This window comes from Chrysoperla carnea, chromosome 3 (genome assembly GCF_905475395.1).
Source record: "Chrysoperla carnea chromosome 3, inChrCarn1.1, whole genome shotgun sequence".
NCBI lineage: Eukaryota > Metazoa > Arthropoda > Insecta > Neuroptera > Chrysopidae > Chrysoperla > Chrysoperla carnea.
In genome coordinates, this window is record NC_058339.1 from 64,903,544 (window position 1) to 64,925,604 (window position 22,061).

The following is a 22,061-nucleotide window of genomic DNA, read 5'->3' on the forward strand; positions in this document are numbered from 1 at the left end:
GACACAAAAACTAACATAGTGGACAAAAATCTTCAAAAAAGTAAACCTATTAAAAAATTTTGTAATAACTTTAGGGCCCTAAGGGCTTATTTAAGTCATGAAGGCGTGATATCAACATTTATCCGTTTCCGATGGTTGATTGAACGCAAGAATCGATTTTATTTAAAGTTTAAAATTTTTTGATATGTACTCCGTTGGAAATGTTTACCTTTTATAACAAATCTTATATTTGTTTCTTCGAAATAAAACTCATGTAATGTCATTTGTTTGTTTGTTTGTTTAAATTGATGTTGAAAATGTTGATAATGTTTAACAAAATTTACTATAAAACCATCATCAAACAAATAATATATCTTGTGGATGCTGGTGGAAAGGCACAAAGAAAACCCTTATTCATATACCTAAAAGTTTTAACTACTTCAGTAAAGACTTACCTATTAAGTATGTGGTACTTAAAAATTCTGTTTTCATTACTAATATAGTGAATTTTGTGTTTCTTTTCAAAGAAAATTTAAAATATATGCTTATTTTACAAACACCAGTTTTTTCCCGAAACGAGCATAATTTTTGTTTAAAGTATTTTTTTATTTTTATAAAAGACTCTTAATTTTCTTACAGTTTCTCATCAAAGTTTTTATACTATGCATATATGTAATATGCAAGGTATACTGAGTTTAGTCCCAAGTTTGTAACGCTTATAAATATTAATGCTATGAACAAAATTTTGGTATAGGTGTTTATAAAATCAGCTAATTAGTCCATTTTCGGTTGTCTGTCCGTCTGTCCGTCTGCCCGTTTGTCTATCAACAGAATAACTCAAAAACGAAAAAAGATATCAAGCTGAAATTTTTACAGCGTACTCAGGACGTAAAAAGTGAGATCGAGTTCGTAAATGACCAACATTCAATTGGGTCTTTTGTCGGACCCATCTTGTAAACCGTTAGAGATAGAACAAAAGTTTAAATATAAAAAAATAACCAACTTTTGTTTGATACATTTTTGCGTAAACATCAGTGAGGGCGCAAGTTAGGCGTAAATTGTATAGTATGTGTTATATGGGGATATCAGTTATGTATACGTGACATGTATGTATGTGTAATGTGATAGAGTAATCAACACTATCTATGCATTGTATTTGAACAATTAACTCAGTCAATTGTTTGTTTTCACTTGTTTTGTATAAGTTTTCCATTACTAAACAATGTATTTTTTTATTATATAAAATTTTTTTTAATGTTTTAAATTAATAAAATGGTGCGTTATAGGTAATAGTCCAATAAAATGAACTTTTAAACTACCACTCAAACAAGAGGCCTGCATTTTTGAATGTAAGTTTGTTTTGACATTTTGAAGTATACATAGTTAAAAAATATTGAATTCTGTTAAGGGGGTAGAAAAAAGTTAAAAACTACCCGTCAAAAACTACGAAAGTATGGAAAAAATTTTAAATGTAAAATGTAGATATCAAAATTTTCTATAAAATCATTTCTGATCATTTTTGACGTAGTTGCACTAGAAACCGAGATAAAAAAATTAGAAAAGCTTTGAATATTGACTTATACTCCAGCTTTTCAAATTATCTCTTTACAAAAATCATTAAAATATGTACAAAAATTAAATTTTACCGTGTCAAAGATTTTTAATTTTTATGTATAAGCCTACCCTAATTTTTCTTGAGCCTGCCCTGATTACTCACCCAAGCTACAGCCCTGTTTATGTAACAATGTATTGCAATATTTTGCAAAACACTTAATATAAATATAATATATAAATTAATTTCTGTTAAATAAAATACATTTTTATTATCTTATATCTAACTATATTATATAATTCGTAAATTGCAGGTATTTTGTTACTTTAGCAATTATTTTTAATCCTTAATAATTTTATTTTAGCTCATCATTTAGCAAATAAAGTAAGTATTACCTAGATTAATTTCTTATTATATCTACCATACCAATGCGATGTTAAAATGTTAGTCGTTAATATGTTATTCCATTTCGCCACTCTCTTTCAAACTATTTACAAAGTCTGCCCAACTATTTTAGAACGTTGGCTTCCTCGTCAAGAACATTTGCAAAACAGATAGATATATAATTCTCCATGTATGTCAAGTTAGCAAAGTATAACTTTTCTCCGTTATGGATAGGGCGGGAAATTTCTTCCCCTTTAATTTACGGTTAAATAGCGGCTTATTATGAGCAACTCAAAAATTGTTTTGGCATTAAGAAAGAAAGTTGTTTTGTTAAGTTGACTGTCAAGTTAGCAAAGCATCAAATATCTCCGTCATGGAAAGAGCGGAAAAATTTTTTCCCCGTTTAATATACGGTAAAAAAGCGGCTAATTATTGGCCTATTTTGAATTTAATCGGGAAAAGTTGCTAAGTAAACTTGACGTAAATTAATTCTTCTATGTTTATGTTGATTGTAGACTATGTTCACTTTACTGCTATCAGTCTTTACGTTGACTTATATGTCGTTGATTTCTAGAATTAAACCTTAATATATTTAAGCTAAATAGACAAATTTTCTGATTAAGTATCTGAGTTCAATACTATGGGTTCTCAGTTGCAAATTTTAACTTATCATTAAGTTTATCTCTTAAAATTCAACGAGATAGATACATCTACAGTACTGAATTAAGCCTGCACCATGCATGCCAACCTGTAGCAAATTCTACCAACGAGTGTGTGTTTTTTTTCTTTTTATGTTTAAGCCTTTACAAATCTACCCGAGACACCTCAATGAATAGGCCAAATTTATGTAAAATGCAAAAAAATATTCAAAATTTGAATTCTTTTCTTCCCTTTCTCCACTTAATTGTCTTTTCTTTTTATAGTCTTACCTCAGTTAATCTACCTGTGGCCCAAAAGTTTGTCGAATTCCTTCCACTTGTCTTCCAATTTCTTTCCTTTTTTTTGTTTTGGTAAATCTATCTGAGGCTTCCACCTAGAGTGCCCTTGCGTGAGTCCTGCAGTATTTTCTACTCTTGCAACATGGCTAATCCGCCACTGCTTATTTAATAAGCTTGAGTTGAACACTTTGTTTCATTTTTTTTAAATCCTGTGTTTTCGTACTTTATTACCATTACTGATTAGCCGCCTATGTTTTACAAAGGCTAAAAGATTTATTATTATTTAATAAATTTTTAAAATGTTGTCATTTTATTATAATACCTACCAATTAAATGATATCATAAATTTAATCCATATATTGTAAGTTAAGCCAAAAATACACAGCATATGTCAGGTGCGCATAATTTTATTAAATCATGTCATATTAAAATGGGATTTGAGTCAAATATGAAATATTTATTTTCATCGTATAGGTTAGGTTAGGTTATATTGGCTGTCCACGAAGAAGACACTTAGGCTATAGAGCCCATTGTGATACCATATATGTGTTTTACTACCGTTCCGCTGATAATTTCATTTATCAGCTTCTCAATTTCAGAGGCTGAGTGCACCTCCTTCATGCCATGCTCTACACCAGCCCATCACAACTATTAATTAAATTAATTTTGTTGTGACGGCGGGAATCGAACCGGCTACCCTATGCATACCGCGGACGGACTTAACCAACTGAGCTAATAGAGTGACTTTCATCGTGTAAGTATAATGAAAAATCTGATGTAGACAACAAATAAACTATTCAAAATGGCCTCGCAAAATAATTATACTACCTTACTATGTACTTATATAAATTTATTTGCGCTCCCACCAAATTTATCTAGAATTGTGAATAGGTATTTGAATAGTATTGAGATTATGCAGGTATTGTGAATAGGTATTTAATACAGCTATATGCAAGCGCAGCAAGTTCCACTGGCGAAGGCTTCATCCAGGCGGACGGCCGACGGCTTGTCAAAGAGATAAAGTAAAATTTAGAGTAAAGTCAAAGTAGACTTAAATTTGTATTTAGTGGTCGGGTTAAGCATAGTATTGCTATTAATGAATTGGAGCTGCAGGTTGATTAGGATTAACAATTGCTGATCAATTGTTACAGTTCAATAAATTGTAGGTATAAATTCTAGTAGATTTATATTTAGAGACAGTATATTATAGTTATAGACAGTATGTTATAAACATTATAAGCAGGACTGTTGGTGTACCACAGGAAACAATCTTAAGGCCTTTGTTATTCATACTATATTTTAATGATGTTTTTAATTTCCGCCCTAATAACTCGGTTATCTCCTATACTGATGACACAGCTATGGAAATAGTTCAGGAAATAGCTATACTGAAGTGTAATTACTCAGTGTGTGAATTAACTCTATTTAAATATTGATAAAACCACTTTCTCAGATGAGCTAGAAATTTGCATAGACAATAAGAAATTGAAAAGAGTTGAATACTGTAAATATTTAAGAATATAATAAGATGGATGTATGCAGTGGGAGTATCATATCAGAGAACTTAGTACAGTTAAAGATGTTACAAATAAGGAAAAAGGAAAGAAACCGCTCACATTTTGCTAAAACTTCATGGAATGTGTTTCGCAGGTGTTATGTATCATTAGTAAAGCCAATCAAAAAAAATTACCAATGACAATGTATTGATATATAAAGAAAGGTTTCATAGTAAACTAGGTTTAGGTAAGGTTAGGTTATATTGGCTGTCCACGAGGAACACACTTTGGCTATAGAGCCCATTGTGATACCATATATGTGTTTTACCACCTTCCCGCTGATATTTTCGTTTATGAGCTCCTCAATTTCAGAGGCTGAGTGCACCTCCTTCATTAAGTAAAATTTACTAATATCTACTGTTTATCATTGGCTACTGGTAATCGAATGATACTCAGTGAATGAACAATTTATCAATTTTTGCCCTACTCGTATCTCAAAATTAGGTCTCAGATCCAAATTTGGAAAATAGTTCTTTTGTTGCTCTTGATGAGCTTATTTTGGGAAGTTAGGTTTCTGCCGCCAATAACAGAACACGTTGTATAATTTATAATTATATAAAATATCTGTTAAATCTCTCTTAAGTTGTCTTTCTGTCTTTATTATGTATGCTTTCTTGGATTTATATTGTACCAGTCCTATGTTAGTGCAGTTATTTAACTTTTTTTTCAAGATAATTAATAGCAGGCAAAGACCCTGTGGGAAAATTAAACCAAATAAAAAAAAATTAAATTGGCCATGAGATTGGGTAACGAAATGAGGGTGCTTTTTAGTAGTTGAATTTATTTGTAAATTGCTGAAGATTGCAAAAGACCGCTCCGGGAACACCGTTTTGATACGAGAGAGGAAATTCAAGTAGCAGCGAAGACGGAACTGAAGGCAATCCCGGAAAGTGACTACAACCAGTGTTTCGAAGATTGGAAAATCCGTTGGTATAAGTGCATTGAATCGGAGGAGATGACTTTGAAGGGGATGAAATTGATTTGGAAGAATAAATAAAGAATTTTCAAAATAAATACAATGTCACCTTATTTTTTGGGCACAGCCCCTTCCCTTTTTCGGATTCGCTCATGATAATATTAAGAAATTCCATCAGTTTAGCCATAATTCTGCATAATTACCTTGCATTTTATTGTCAATAGATAATTTTTATAGTAGATAATATCGTCTTGATTTTTAATAGATAATTTCGTGTTGATTAATAAATTAGAGACTTTTACAATTTGTTTATTTGTAAAAAAAAAGAGGTTTCTGCGATCTAAAGATGTTATTTAAAGTGGTGCAATGAAAATATATTTTCAAATAATTTTTCATTTCTTGTGTATTTAGTAAGAAATTTTTGTGAAACATAAATAATAAAAATGAGAAAGATTCATAAAATTTTCTCATGGTGTTATTTCTTGGGATACTTTACGTAAACACAATTTGAATTTTTTTTTAACCATATTGTATAAACTATAAAGGATGATCCAAGTTATAACAGCAGGACTTCGACAAATGGAAGACAACGTTAAAATAATAGCAATTTCTCGTTACACTTAAAATCGGAAAATAATAATTTTCTAGGCAAAGCAGTGTTGAAATTTAAGGAAAAAGGTCTAGTACAGTGAATATTGCCAAAACCGAGTATGAAATATTGCAAAACGTTATTGTATTTGACTATTTGCAATAAAGTCAGTGGCGCTAGAAATTTTTTTCTCGAAACGAGGTGCCTTTAATCATGAATGATCCTAAGTTCACATACTGTAGACTTTGCTAATTTTTCTATGCAGGTGTGTGAGAAATATTCACAAATATATATTTTTTTCCAAAATATCAACAGAAAAGAACGCTGTTCCGGCTATGAGTGTATCAAAACAATTGTCATAATTTTAACGATATCATTGCTGAAATCTTCTTGCTATTATGACTTGGATCACTCTGAATATAAAATATTAACACAAATTTAGGAACAAAGGCCAACAAATTGTAACGTTTAAAAGTATTAATCTGATTATTAAAACAAACGTCAAGTCAATAGTAAACAGAAAAAATTTCCTCTTTATAGCTTTAAAGGGTGATATAATTTTTCGGTGTTGATAATTTAAATTTATATGATTTTTCTAAGCTTTTCTTTCAATGAAAACAGCCAGGCAAGCCAATTTCTAAGGACCAATTATCCTCATTCCCTAAATAAATCCTCTTAATCGAAAATTCGAACCATGAACTTTACGCCTGTGTTTGGATAGCTAAACTATAGCAATATTAATTTAATTTAATTAATTTTGTCGAGCGTTAATTTGTAGAATTCCATTAGCAATAAATTTTATTTTTCTACATATAGGTATGCATCGGATGATTGGCAAACTCACGTACAAGAATTAACCACAGAACATCATTTTTTTTGGGGTGTAGGGACAGGTGCATATCAAATTGAAGGCGGATGGAGTCAAGATGGTAAAAAATTTTAACAAAATAATTCAATAACATTTGTATCGACTTCTCTAAACTAATAATTATGTTTTAAACAAAGAGATAACGGGAGCCTTGTTCAATTTTATTAAAAAATCCTCAAAATACTTGCTCGAGAAACTATATATAATGATTCCAGCAAGTAAGGCTTTGAAACATTACATAAATTTCTTAACAAATGATGAGGCTTACTTGAGACTCAATCGAAATAGTGTCATACAAACGTTTTATCAGCTATATTCGGCAAAGTAAAGATGATCATAGTTTTGTTGAATTTCAGTATTATAACCGAACCTTAAAGAAAGGCTATCCATAATCTGAATATAAGGTATTCAATTTTGTATCTTTTTCGTGAGGTAAAAATTAAGATAAGAATTTTTAATCCTTATTTAATGTATGCAGAGAATATAAAATTCATCGGTTTTCATCCAGTCCTTTTTTCGTGCAGAAGTGGCATAAATCCTTATAAAAAGCTTCGTAGAGTGAACAAGATACTTTCGGTAGTGTAAAATTATTATGAAATTTGATAAAAATTAAAATTTATGTAGAAATATACTTAAATATTCTGATTTTAAGCCATAAAACCACATTATTGTCTAATTATATTAAAATTAAAAGTTGTAATTTTTAATCTGTATATCACGTGATGTAAAACAAGAACCGCCATGATGTGACATCATATAGGCAAAAATAATTATCATTAGATACTAATTTGTTAATGGCTGTCATAGTAATTGTAGGTTATGTTATCATCAGCTTTAGTCATACCTATAATAATTACATACATTACTGTTGGTTTTACAAATATTACGTCACAAAAATGGCTGACAGCGTTTTTGTGCGAATTAAAAATGTTTAAAATTTAATTTAATTTTATGGCAAGAAAGCGTGTTTATTTTGCCGAAATATATTTTTTTGTGGCTTTTTATAAGGAAAACCAACATATTCAAGTACTTCTCATTGTACTTTATGTGAATTGAGTGAATATATATGACATTGTACCTTATGTGAAGAGAGTGAAGATGTCAAAAGGTTGAATGTCAAATTGAATTTGAATTTTCCAGGAAAAGGGGAAAGCATCTGGGACGTTTATACCCATAAATTTCCACATCGAATTATAGATCAAAGTAACGGTGACATAGCATGTGACTCATACAATAATTTAGAGCGTGATCTAAAAATGGTCAGCACATTAAATGTTGATTATTATCGAATTTCAATATCGTGGTCACGAATTTTGCCTGATGGTGGTTTAAGTGATCAATTAAATGAGAAAGGATTAAATTATTATCATCGATTGTTTGATGGACTGTTGGCAAAAAATATCACACCAATGGTTACAATCTATCATTGGGGATTACCAAAAACACTCAGTATATTAGGTGGATGGCAAAACGAATTAATTATTCTATATTTTGAGAAATATGCTAGAATCTTATTTGAAAATTTTGGCGAGAAAGTAAAAATGTGGGTAACCGTTAATGAACCGTATAATATATGTGAACAGGGTTACGGAGAAGTTATATATGCTCCAGAGGAATATGTTCCGGGAGTTAGTAATTATTTATGCATGCATAATTTATTGAAAGCACATGCACGTGTTTATCATTTGTATCAGAATAAATTTAAGGCTCAACAAAATGGTTTAGTGGGCTATGCTACCAGTTTTGTGTACACTTTGCCATATTCTCAAGACCAAGATGATATTGATTCGGCAAATCGAGGAAATGCATTTGTAAGTACTTTTGGTGTATTTAACTAAGATTCAAGTAATGATATGGTTGGAAATTCTCAACTTGTGTAATATATGCGGCAAACAACTCTTTTATTCGGGCCTTTTCCGTCAGTCGGCGTGATTCTTTAACATGAAATATGTATGCAGGTTTATACCCTAAACTAAAAGACTATTCTTCGTTCGTATGATTTACAGCTTTAATCTACAGTTTTAGCAAGTTATGCTGACTGTTCACTTACCTATCTTCGCAAGCTTTTGAATAATTTTGATGTTATCCGAAAGTCATTATGTTTAGAGTAATTTCGAGTATTGGTGTTCTAAATTCTATCAATTATTTGTTTAAAATAATTTGATTTAAAAGTTAAAACTTGACTTGTATATAAAGTCAAACCCTGAATGGAAAAACCTCGGGCGAATTCCTATAAAAACATATATGTAGCGACTAATAATCATTGAAATTTTAAGCCGACAAAGTTATAGGCTATATAACGACCAACGCATGTATTTCCTACATATTTTTCTACATCATTTTTCATTTAAACAAAACACTATTTCATATAAACTCTGTATTCAAAATAACTCTGTCTGTCTGTCTGTTTGGTACGCAGTCACGCCTTAACTACCGAACCGATTTGATAATTTAGTACAGAAATAGTCTAGAGCCTGAGAAAAGACAGGCTACTTTTGGTGTGTGTAAGGCTTTGAAATAGGTGATGCAAGTTTGTATGGGAATTACGTCATTTTTTAAAGCTAGAAGTCTGAAACTTATTTTTTAGTCTTTTGATAAGATATAAATAAATACGACATTTAAAGTTTGTGAAAATTTTACCCTCAAGGGGGTAAAAAATAGGGGATGAAAATTTTTGAGTGATGACGTCGGTAAATGCTTACGGCCCAAAAAATAAACAAATAGAAGAAATACAGAGAATTACGGAGTCATTACAAAATGTGAAACTGAAATTAACGCAATAACGCAAACGAAATGTTCATTTAGAAAGGTGAAAGTGACAGATAATGAGTCAGGCCACAGCCTTCTAGGTTTATGACTTCAAGAACTAGGTGTAGGCACAATTGTTGGTATTTTGTTTGTTCATATTAGCTTGGATGGTATGTAGATCCAATTTTCGGACCAAATGGAGATTATAGCAAAACTGTTAAGGAAAATATCGCGATGATTTCAAAATTACAAGGTTTAAAAAAATCTCGATTACCCCAATTTACGAAAGAAGAAATAGAATATATTAAAGGAAGCGCAGATTTTTTGGGTATAAATTATTACACAGCTAATTTGGCACGTACAAAAAAAAATCCAGCCTTAACCAATCCAACGTTTGAAGATGACATGCGCATTATGTTTCATAAAGATCCAAATTGGGAACGAACAGAAGCTGATTGGCAAAGGGTAAAGTTTTGCACGATGTGATGTAAGAAATGTCGAATACCATACATTTTTTTTATATGCAGATAGCTCCCGAAGGATTAAAAGCCGGTTTACATTATATTCAAAACTATTATAACAATCCACTAACAATTCTAACTGAAATTGGATGTGTAGGAGCTAAAGATGCCGATGACGAGCAAGTTATTAAATATTATAAAGATCATATTAAAATAGTGCATGAACATGTCACGAAGGAGGGCGGTAATGTTCGCGGATTTTTAGCATGGAGTTTAATGGATAGTTTTGAATGGAATTTCGGTTATTCGTACGTGTTTACTATATATTTTGATAGTAACTTTTTATACAATCATTGTTTTATTGCAGAATTTTCTTTGGATTGTATCGAACTAATTTCTCAGATCCCAAACGATCAACAAGTATTAAAAAATCTGGGGAATTTTTTCGGCAATTAAATGATTTATCTAAGGTAACTTAAATTTTTAAATGCTAATCAAGTTTAATTAACTGGTTAATTGTAATCGAGTTATTTTCTAGGAGGCTCGCCAACGAAAAAGTATAAAATTATTGGAACCATCAGAACTTATACAAAATGATATATCTTCAAGTCGAAGTTTCAAAGGTGGTCTACTAATAATTCAATTTTGTTGTTTAATATTAAATTTTTTATTATATAAATAAATTTTTAATATTAACTAAGAGTATGTTGCATATGTAAAAGTATGATATCATGACTTCAACTGTGTTAAAACTTGGAACAGGGTAATAACTTACAGCTTGAAACAACTTAATAAGTTAACTAAATACAACTTAATAAGTTAACTAAATATTTACCTTTATTTTTGAAAAAAGTAGGTAAGTGGTCACAACAATTATCAGCTAATATCAATTACATAGACAAATTATTAGTTTGAAAGTTTTCTAGTTTTTACCATATTTACTCTTATTTATGAAAAAAGTGCATGGTCACAATGTCAAAAGAAGTGCAAATTACTAATTTGAACATTTTTGAGTTTTTACCATATTAACTTTAATTTTGGAAAAAATTACATGCGATTAACACAGCCCTTCATGCAAAATAATTTTGTAAATATTACAAGACGATTTATAAAAATGGTACCATTTTCGCATAAAAATCACTTGAAGCTCCTACACATCAAAATAAGGAGTTATTGCTAATTTTTTGTCGTTTAATTACAGATACCTTTAAACATCTGAGAGATACATCTCTTAAAGATAACGAATCAGAAAGTAATCAAATTTTCTTGACCTTTGTCTTTGAGTCACACTCTTTTATCTAGGGCCATGGCCAAATCTCTAAAACAAGTCGATAGAAATGAAATCATTTGTAATTCTTGTAACAACAAACAGCTTGTATTTTAAAATATCCATAAAACAGATTAAAAAACATGTCAATCAACTGACGCATTCGGTTAAAAAACTTTTGCATAGGTGTATCGAAGATGTTATTTAAATCAGAAAAACTAGTTTCATGCTTACCACAGATTCTATAATTTCACACTCTAATAAATACAATATAATACCTAAGTTATACCTTATACAGACTAGATACGCTCAAAAATTGTAAATCCTAAATGATATTAAACTAGAATTTTTGATGAAAATACAGCATGCAACATAATAACCAAGTATTTTTTCATTGGCAAGTACTCAGCCATTACCTTTTTATACCATGTTTATATGAAATATACATAATATATTAAGTTAAGTCCCAAGTTTGTAACGTTTAAAAATATTGATGGTACGAACAAAATTTTGGTATAAGTGTTCATAAAATCATCTAATTAGTCCATTTCTAGTTGTCTGTCTGTCCGTCTGTACGTCGATCCGTCTGTACGTCGATCCGTCTGTCCGTCTATCCGTCTGTGTACACGATAACTCAAAAACGCAAAGAGATATTTATAGCGTGCTAAAGACGTAAAAATTGAGGTTGAGTTCGTAAATGAGCAACATAGATCAATTGGGTCTTGGGCCCGTAGGGCCCATCTTGTAAACTGTTAGAGATGGAACAAACGTTTAAATATGAAAAATGATCCTTATAAAATAAAAAACTTTTGTTTGAAACATTTTTTTGTAAACAACACTGTTTACCCACAACAGCGCAAATTAGGTGCACATTTTATAGTATGTATTATACGGGAATATCAGTAATGTTTGTGTGGCAATCTAAGAGTGGATATCTATTTTTTACTTACGTGACGTCAAAAAACAAACGATTGCGTCATAAGCACTGTCTAGACATGGTATTTCAACAATTAACTCAGTCAATTGTTTGTTTACACTTAACAGCAAATATGAATCACAAATATTAATTATCCAATTAATTCAATACTCAATATAAATCTTTACTTAATGGCACTAACAAATACAGTAAACATAAATTGAATGCCATGGTAAATCAAGAGCGGCAACAGTAATAACATACAATAGGTAGGGGGCGAAGTTGAGGTAGCTCAACTGACCTATTTGTGATGGAGTGGTTATCTAAATACACAAAAAAAAAATTTTTAATGCCAAACAAGAGTTGAGTATTGAGTTATCTGACTTTGGATCAGAAATTTGATATAAATAGGTACTATTCCACACTATGTGAGCCGTCTACAAATCTACGATTCTTTAATGAAAAAGTATTTTTCATTATTGAAGAATATTATAAACACAGTGTAGGATTATGTCAGCTATAGAAGAGATTAGTGTCATTTCGATTGTAATTGAATCTCTAATGGAATTCATCGAAGTCTTCAGCTTACTACTCTGAACAATAAAACTATACTCGAGTATATGTTATTCTAGATCGAAACTAAAAATAAAATGCTTTCAGTTAACAGGTATATTGCAACAGCCGCAAACTCCTCCATTTTCTAGAAACACTTGGTTTTTATGCCTTACCCTGTAGGACATTGAGAATATAGCACATTAGTGAAGATACAACATTCAAAAATCAAGAAAGCTTAGTTGGCCGATGAGAAGAATAACTCGAATATTTTCTTCAGATAAACAAACAGAAACATAGGTAACAAAGAAATTTTTATTTTCTAGAATCACTCTGTACACCATATACCTAACAGATCGTAAGCTCATTATGATACAAAATTTCCATAATTATTTTTGTCGGCAAAATGACAGACAGTTTGCAACTGTCAAAAGGATCGTAAAATAGTTTTTTTTTTACAATTACACTCCATTTTCAAGCTTTTCGCTGTTGTAGATGAGATTAGTATCATTTCCATTGTTATTGAATCTCTGATGGAATTCCCCGGAGTTAACGGCTCGCTACTCTGACCAATAAAATAATACTCGAGTATGTCTTATTCTAGATGGAAACTAAAATTAAAATGCTTTGAGTTAATAAGTGTATTGCAACAGCCGCAAACCCCTCAATTTTCTAGAAACACTTGGTTTTTATGCATCACCCTGTAGGGCTTGGGAATATAGACCATTCGTGAAGATACCACATTCAAAATCAGGAAAGCTTCGTAAGACGATGAGAAGATAAGAAAGTAACAGAAACATAAGTAACAAAGATACTCTTATTTTCTAGAAACACTCTGTACACCGTATACCTAACAGATCGTAAACCCATTATGAAGCAAACTTTCCATGATTCTTTTTGTCGGAAAAAATGACAGACAGTTTTCAACTGTAGAAAGGATCGAAAAATAGTCTTTTTTTAACAATTTCATTCCATTTTCAACTTTTTCAACGATTTCAAACTTTCTGGCATTTTTCTAAAATAATAGAAAACCGTACAAAAACGTACATCGAACTCGATTTTCCTGAATTCGGCTCTCGATCCACGGTTATAATATCAATATTCTCATTACAACACTTACCTCTATCATTCTTTATAAAAGCAAAATTTTGTTTTATGATGGGCTTATGGTCTACAAAAGTTTTCTATGCAACTCAAAATTATTTGCAATTTATTTGATAACTTGGTTCAAGTATGCGTTCGTTCTATATTGAATACAATATAAAACTTATTCACGAACTTAGTCACTATATGAATGTGTAAGCATGAGCTCAGTGGCGTAGCTACTGAAGGGCAAGACGGTGCCACGCAGTGGGGCCCCCAAGCTAAAACCCTGATCAGCTAACCTTGTTTGAACTAGCTTAAATTTGTCTCACCTTCGGAATGTAAATAAAATAGGTTGCAATACGACTCTAATAATTACAACTTTTTTGAAAGAATGCAAGTTTCAACTTCTGTTTGAAACTGTGGAAATTCAACCTGTATTTTTACAAACAAAGCCAGAAAAGAGAAGATAGTAAACATACATTACCCAAAATTGGCAAATTTTTGGTCAGCCTTCTGCATGTAGTTTTGGCCCAAATATTTCTATTGCTAGTGACTCAGATAATCTAACCAAACTGCAATGCTAGTTGAGAATTTTGGTGAAGAAAATTTGATAATAAAGCAGTTACTAGATAAAACCTTAATCGTTTATTTAGTGTCTAAGTTGTTTTTTTCGCACCAGGTCCTTTCATTATCTAACTACGCCTCTGTATGAGCTATAATGAATAACTACTAAATTCAATTCTCCTTCTTAAGTATTGAAAACTATTTGTTTCGAGAATACCATATAAATTTAATGAAAATAAGTAAAAAGTTAATTGTTGAAATACCATATAAAGACAGTGTTGATTACGCAAGTATAGAAAGGAAGTCACTCTTACATAAAAAGTAATAAGATATCTTTCTTCTCACTTCCTCAGTTTGTTTGTTTGTTACTCTTTCACGCTAAAACTAGCGAATAGTTTTTAATGCAACTGTACAGCAATATAGTTGATAAATCAGAATAACACAAGAACTAAAATTTATACAGTTATATTAAAAAAATTAAAATAAAATAATAAATAAATTTAATTTGACATTTAGCATTTTTTAAATTTTTACAGAAATCTTTAATTCAAAATGATAATTATAGATGGAGTAGACCTATGAACATCATTTGGAACCATAAATTACAAAATTATGTAAAAATTTAAAATAGAAAATGTCAAACAAATCATGGCCAACTTTTCTGACATACTCAATGAATTATGACTATTTTACATTTAACAAAATTGAAAACTATGTATATCAAGAGACAGTGGAGGCTATAAAGCGGTGGTTGTTACTTTTAAGCCCAGTGAAGCGGGCGGGTATCAATCTAGTATGCTATAAACAAGCAAACACATACATAATATATGAAACGTATATATACTATATAATGTTTCTAACTTTATTTGCACCCTCGTAGGTAAACAGTGTTGTTTACAAAAAAATGATTCAAAAAAAATTTGTAAATTTTTTTTTCAAGGAACATTTTTTTCACTTAAACTTTTCTTTTATCTCTAACGGTTTACAAGATGCAATTGACTTATGTTGCTCATTTATGAAATCATCGGACGGAAAACCGGAAATGGACCAATTAGGTATTATTATTTTATGGTCAACTATGCCAACATTTTGTTCGTAGCATCAAAATTTTAAGCGTTAAAGTACTAGCGTTCCTGCTAGTACATTTTTCAGTTTATTATTCATTTCTCAATAAATTTCACGGAAAATTATATATTTTAGTTCAAAAATAGAAAACTGAATAATAATTTTCAATTTTTTTTCACTTCGTCTATTCATTAACTGGTAGTATAAGTCAAGAAAAATTGGCGAGGTCTTACTTTCTCGTAAGACTGTCAACGAATTTTCACATTTTTTTAAAAATTTTTCACAAAAATTTACGCCATAAAATATGATCGAAACTTCACTATACGATAGATAAAGACTTAAACCATTATAAAACAAGTGAAAACAAACAACTGACTGAGTTAATTGTTGAAATACCATGTATAGACAATTTTGATTACGCAATCGTTTGTTTTTTCACGTGATGTAAATAAAGAAAGACAGCCACTCCTAGATGGCCACACACACATAACTAATATTCCCATATAATACATACTATATAATTTGCGCCTCATTTGCGCTCTCACGGGTAAACCGAGATATTTACGAAAAATTGTTTCAAACAAAAGTTGTTAATTTTTTTATAAGGAAAATTTCTTTAATACATTTAAACTACGGACCCAAGACCCAATTGACCTATGTTTTACGAACTTTTTCCATCCTGACGCACGCTATAAAAATTTCAGCTTGATTTTTTTGTTTTTGAGTTATCGTGTCAGACAACCGAAAATGAACTAATTAGGTAATTTTTTTAACACCTATACCAAAATTTTGTTGATAGCATCAATATTTTTGAGGGTAACAAACTTGGAACTAAACTTAATATACCTTGATATATTCAATACATACATGGTATAAAAATTGTTTTTCCCTGTTATCAATTATTTTGTAATTAACATTGGCGGCGAAAAGACTCCCTTGAAATCAGCAATTTTTTCGTAAATACATAAAATTATATAGTTTTACCATTATTCCTAGTAGAGTAACATTTATACAAAACTATTGACTACGACTACCTGTCCCCTATTACATGACTATTATTCATAGGTAGGTATATTATACATAACATATATTACCTATTAGATTTAGTTCAATAAATTTTGTGTAAGTTTTGATTAGTTGATTAAACGAACCAAGTTGATTAATAATAATAGCGTGATAATACTTTAGTACAGACGCTAACAGTTGTTAATAATGCAATATATTAGGTAATTGAGATCCGTATAACTTTTATTTATGCCGCGAAACTCAAAGTTCGAAAAATTTGAGCAGTAAGTCGAATTTGATTGCGGTTTTCGGCATTCCATTCGTTAGACTACCAGGAAATTTTCGACCTAATTTGACTCATAAGAAATTAAAAACATGCAATTAGCATATTTAATATGCAATTTATAATTGCATTTTAAATTGACCGTAAACTTGTTACACGATAATTTTTGAGATCGCTGAACCAGAATATCGTGACAGAATTAGTCTTAGAGGTACCTGGTGCACATGGTGAACGGTATCCCCGTCTTCTCCTGGCTTAGTATGTTTCGAAAAATTAAAATTGATTTGTTTTGATGTTTGAACAGTTTATTTTGACAAAAATTTCAAAGCCATGTTTAAAGAGTAATGTTATTAAGAATTAGTCTTAGATGGTGAAGTTCTCTTCTTCTTCGCTCACCTTCTCTTTGCATTCAGGCTCAGTAAAAGTTTTCTCTTTCTTTTTGAAAAAGTTGCTTCTTCATACTGGTATCACTGAGACCAATTCTGTCACAATATTCGTGTTCAGCGATCCCAAAAATCTCCGTGTAACGAATTTGAACCTATTATATAACAAATTTCCCGAAAACTGCAAGAGACAACAAGGAACCTTGCACGCTGGACAGCAGGTACCTCTGAGACATAATTCTGCCGCGATTTTCGTGTGCAGAGACCCCAAAAACCTCGGCGTAACGGTTTTTAAATCATTGTTATCACTATTAACCGGATTATGAATTCAGTTTTTACGGTCAATTTAAAATGCAATTATAAAATGCATATTAATTATGCTAGTTGCATATTTTTAATTTCTTATAAAACTAATTTGATCACAAAATTTCATGACGCTCTAACGAATTGAATGCCGAAAACCGCATTCAAATCCGACTAACTGCTAAAATTTTTCGAATTTCATTGCATCGTTTCTTCAACTAACTACTTAGTATCTCCTTGTTCTGATAATCATTTATAGATGCGTATTAGATTAATTGTTTAAATTATAATTAATCTACTATTAAACTTCAGCTTCACTGGCCCATGTCCTTCAACTTCGGCGCTCGATCATAAGACGATTAAGTTAATTGTGACAGCTGTCTTGATATCTACACCCTTGTTTCCCCACTTGATCCGCCGTTATTATTCCTAAATAGGCTTTCGATATTAAATGGTCATAGAACACACTTATTTTGATACATAAATGTAGAATTTGCCTAAAATATTTGGTTTATTATCGTTATTGAATTTTATAAAAGCGAAGTAAATAATATTGTATAAAAAATTGTTTGATACCCGTTGCCTGTAGAAAGGCTTAATTTGTGGCTGAAAGTTCAATATGATAGGGAGAAATTTTATTATTTAGCAAAACAGCCACTGGTAATTCATACATTTTTTTATTTAATTAAGTTTGACGATCATTTCAATGCTCTTAGCAGAATTTTCAAAAACAATCCTATTAATTATAAATGCGAAAATAACTCTGTCTTTCTGTGTGTTACACAATCATGCCTAAACTAAGGAACCGATTTAATTGAAATTTGGTCTAGAGTCTGAGAAAGGACCAGGACTCTTTTTAATTCCAAACAAGTGCTGAAGAGGCTGAAATTACGTCATTTTAAAAGCTAGAAGCTTGAAAATATTTTTTAGGGGATTTGATTAGATATAAATACGATTTTCAAAGTTTGTGAAAATTTTAACTTAAAGGAGGTAAAAATAGGAGATGAAAGTGTCTGTGTGATGACGCCGGCAGACAAGCCTACGGCCCAGAAAATAAAAATATAGACATATAGAGGAAATGCAGAGAATTGCGGAGTCATTACAAAATGTGAACCTGAAATTAACGCAATAACGCAAAATAGGTTTTCATTTAGAAAGTAACAAAGGATATGAAGTAGGCCACAGCCTTCAACAAATAAGGGTTCCGCAACAAAATAATAAAATCGACGAAACTGAACAAAAGGAGGATAAGTAAAGGAGGATATGAAGTGAAGGCTATAACACAATAATCTTTATCGGTTGACCTGTTAATATGGAGTGGCATGTATTGTTCACACAGGCAGAAGTTTCCTTAAAAAAGAACAAGTACACCTAAGCTCTTTCAGAGTTAGTTCACAGCTAGTGTAATTAATTATATTTCAAAATAGCGAATCTATTCATATTGTAAAATTACATAATCTAAGTACATATACAGTTAAAATCAATAAATAATACATATTTTGTCAATATATAATTAAAAATAAATAAATAACAAAAAATTAAACTAATAACGACTGAAACAAATAGTCGACCGGAAAAGGTTCGTATGAGCATTCAACAAAGTTGTGTGTTTTAAAATTTTTAAAATTTCTATTGACTCCAAAATATTTATTTCAAGTCTTTTGGAACTATGGGTAGAATTTCGGTGTCCGATTTAGGAACATAATTTGGTTCTTTAATATGGTTTGCAAAAGCTGATGTTTCTTCTTTTCGTTTCTTAGAATTTATTTTCTTCATAACTCTGAAACAGCTTAGGTGTACTTGCTCTCTTTTAAGGAATCTTTTACCTGTGTGACCAATACATGCAACTCCACATTCTCAGGTCAACCGATAAATTTCAGAGTTATTCTTTTTATCTAATTTTGTTATATTATTGAGTAAGAGATCGCCAAGTTTTAAAGGTGCTTTGAATGCGGCTAGGTTAGGTTATATTGGCTATCCACGAAGGACACACTTAGACTATAGAGCCCATTGTGATACTTTATATGTGTTTTCTTGATATCAAATGTTTTGAGGATATTACAAATTTTATAAAACCTTATGCCAAAGTAGGGTGTGACATTTTACTTACAATGCTCCTCTCTGTGGTGAGAGTATAATGCAATCTCTTTATGTTGATCTTATTGTCAAAATTGGTTTAGGATAATGGAATACTGGTTGCTCTATGAATAATGAAGCTAAAAGCTGCCATTTTATGTGAAGGTGGATACATAGAGTCGGGTGGTCATCCAATTTTGACAATGAAATCAACCATAATTGGATTGCATTATACCATCACCACACAGAGGAGTCCTGTAAGTAAAATGCCACATCCTACTTTGACACAAGGTTTAACAATATTTGTAATATCCTCAAAACATTTGATATCAAGACCGCATTCAAACCACCTTTTAAACTTGTCGATCTCTTTAATGTCGATTTTTTTAATTTCTATAGATTCGAAAGTTTTCTTTTTGAAGCCTTTTGGGACTATATGTGTTGAATTTTAGCTACCTGAATTCAACAAATTAAACACATATAGTCCCAAAAGGCTTCGAAAGGAATACTTTCGAATCTATAGAAATTTAAAAAAATTCAAAACACACATCTATGATGAATGACCGACCATACGAACCTTTTTCGGTCGTTTTTGTTTCAGTCGTTATAATTTTAATTTTTTGTTATTTATTTATTTTTAATTTTATATATTGACAAAATATTATATTTATTCATTATCTTTTGATTATGTAATATTAAATAGTACCTCTAGTTTTAAATATAATTACATTGGTTTTGAAATAAACTTAATCGAATAAACAAAATTAATAATTGTCAATGGTTTTGTTTCGCTAAATAATAAAAGTTCTCCTTATCAATAATTTAATTAGTATTAAATGAAATCAATAATAATAATTAGGGTTAACCTCCGTTTCTCGGGCATATACACCTATAACAGAGGCCGCCAACATCATTATTTGTTAATCTTTATTTATTTTAACTACATCCATATTTACAAGTACACTTTTGATGTGAGTGGAGTCGGTTACTTCGTTTTTATCCAAGCGACGACAATGTGATCAATGACGCCCCCACTAATTATAATTCTGTACACTTCCGCTGCCTGAATTCGAACCCGCAGCCTAAGTCTAGTGCCCTAGACCGCTCGGCCACGTAGCATCTTAAATGAAATCAGAAGACTATTCACTTATCTAACTAAAACGAACCTAATTAACGAAATATAACTTCAACATGAACACTAAACATATATTTATATTTAGTACTCTGTAATAACTACTAGATCTTTATCTTCTATGCTCTGTAATAACCACGTAGTTAAACACAGTATAATTTTAAATAAAAAAAAATTAAATGTTCGACTCAAATCTGATCCATTTTTACAAAACGATAAGGAGTATTTAAATAAAATATTGGACTCATCATATAGTTGGAACTTGAAAAAATACGGGAATTTTCTTTTATTGAAGTATGTTTATGACAGGAAAGTATCAAACTCGAATTCTGAAGCACCATAAAACGAGCATTTTTTCAAGATTTTTAAATCGATTAAATTTATTTATGAAATACTTTTAAAATCTGTATCGAAGCGATTTATTATTAAAAAATGAAAATTTCTTGGATAGTATAAATATATATTTTGGGGAATATGTTTCCGAATACATTTACTTTCAGAACCTGGTCTAAGTATTCAGTATATAAGTTATTAAAAGTTCCATAATATGTCAATTTCAGACAATATTTTGTTAATACACAATAATAAATTACTTTTAATTTGTAGGTAAGTATATTATGATTTTTTAACAAAATTAATTAAAAACAAAAAGTTATAGGTATAACTTTTTTAATCAACTCTTTAAGATAAAACATAATTGAAGCTTAATTAGCGATATTATTTTAAGTGTAGTTTTGTTGAAATCTTTATGAATCAATAAAGCTGTCAGAACTGTTAAAATTATGAATAAAACACAAAATCTCTAAAAGAAATAATTATCAAATTTCAAATTCAAACCTTCTAATTATCAAACCTCTAAATATAAAAATAACATATATTCTAAGATATAGCACGTAAAATAATAAATGAACCCTAACTTTCTGTCGCTTGGTCAAAAAGCTCTTGAGTCATTTTTGAAATAGAAGGGAACGGGGAAATAAAATGAGTAAAAATTGAGGAAAATGTTGGCCGCTTACCAAATAAGCTCCCTAATGATCGCACAAACGTTACATACTACTGTTTACAACAATTCATGGGTTTTTACGTGCTTAATCCTGGAATAAAAGGTTAGGTTATAGTGACTGTCCTGGGATGACATATATTTAGACTGCAGGATCCATTGTGATACCAAAAAAAGCAAAACTTCAGATCGAACATCATGTGAAAAAGGACTGATTCAAGTGAATCAATCTTGACAAGAACGTCACTCTCATGGCCAGAGCAGAACAGTGACAGAGAAAGCGTGGCATGGTATCGTACTCCTCCGCCTCCTCAATTTAAAGATGCCATAAAAATAGGTATTTGATTTCTATTTTTGAGAGAAAAACAAAATCCTTTTCAGGAACATAAAAGTGTGGCGTTTAATGTTTATTTGTAAATATATAGTACATTCACCGAT

General features: G+C 30.6%; 1 protein-coding gene across 1 annotated transcript in view; it reads left to right on the plus strand.

The window, feature by feature from the left end:
- Window positions 1–10,718, plus strand: part of LOC123296184 (myrosinase 1-like) — a 90,281-nt gene extending 79,563 nt beyond the window's left edge. The window contains exons 3-9 of the mRNA XM_044877645.1: window positions 6,731–6,843; window positions 7,923–8,593; window positions 9,693–9,995; window positions 10,058–10,299; window positions 10,359–10,461; window positions 10,530–10,614; window positions 10,693–10,718. Of these exons, the coding sequence (XP_044733580.1) occupies window positions 6,731–6,843; window positions 7,923–8,593; window positions 9,693–9,995; window positions 10,058–10,299; window positions 10,359–10,461; window positions 10,530–10,614; window positions 10,693–10,718 (1,543 nt within the window). The remainder of the gene's footprint in view (window positions 1–6,730; window positions 6,844–7,922; window positions 8,594–9,692; window positions 9,996–10,057; window positions 10,300–10,358; window positions 10,462–10,529; window positions 10,615–10,692) is intronic.
- Window positions 10,719–22,061: the final 11,343 nt, after the last annotated feature.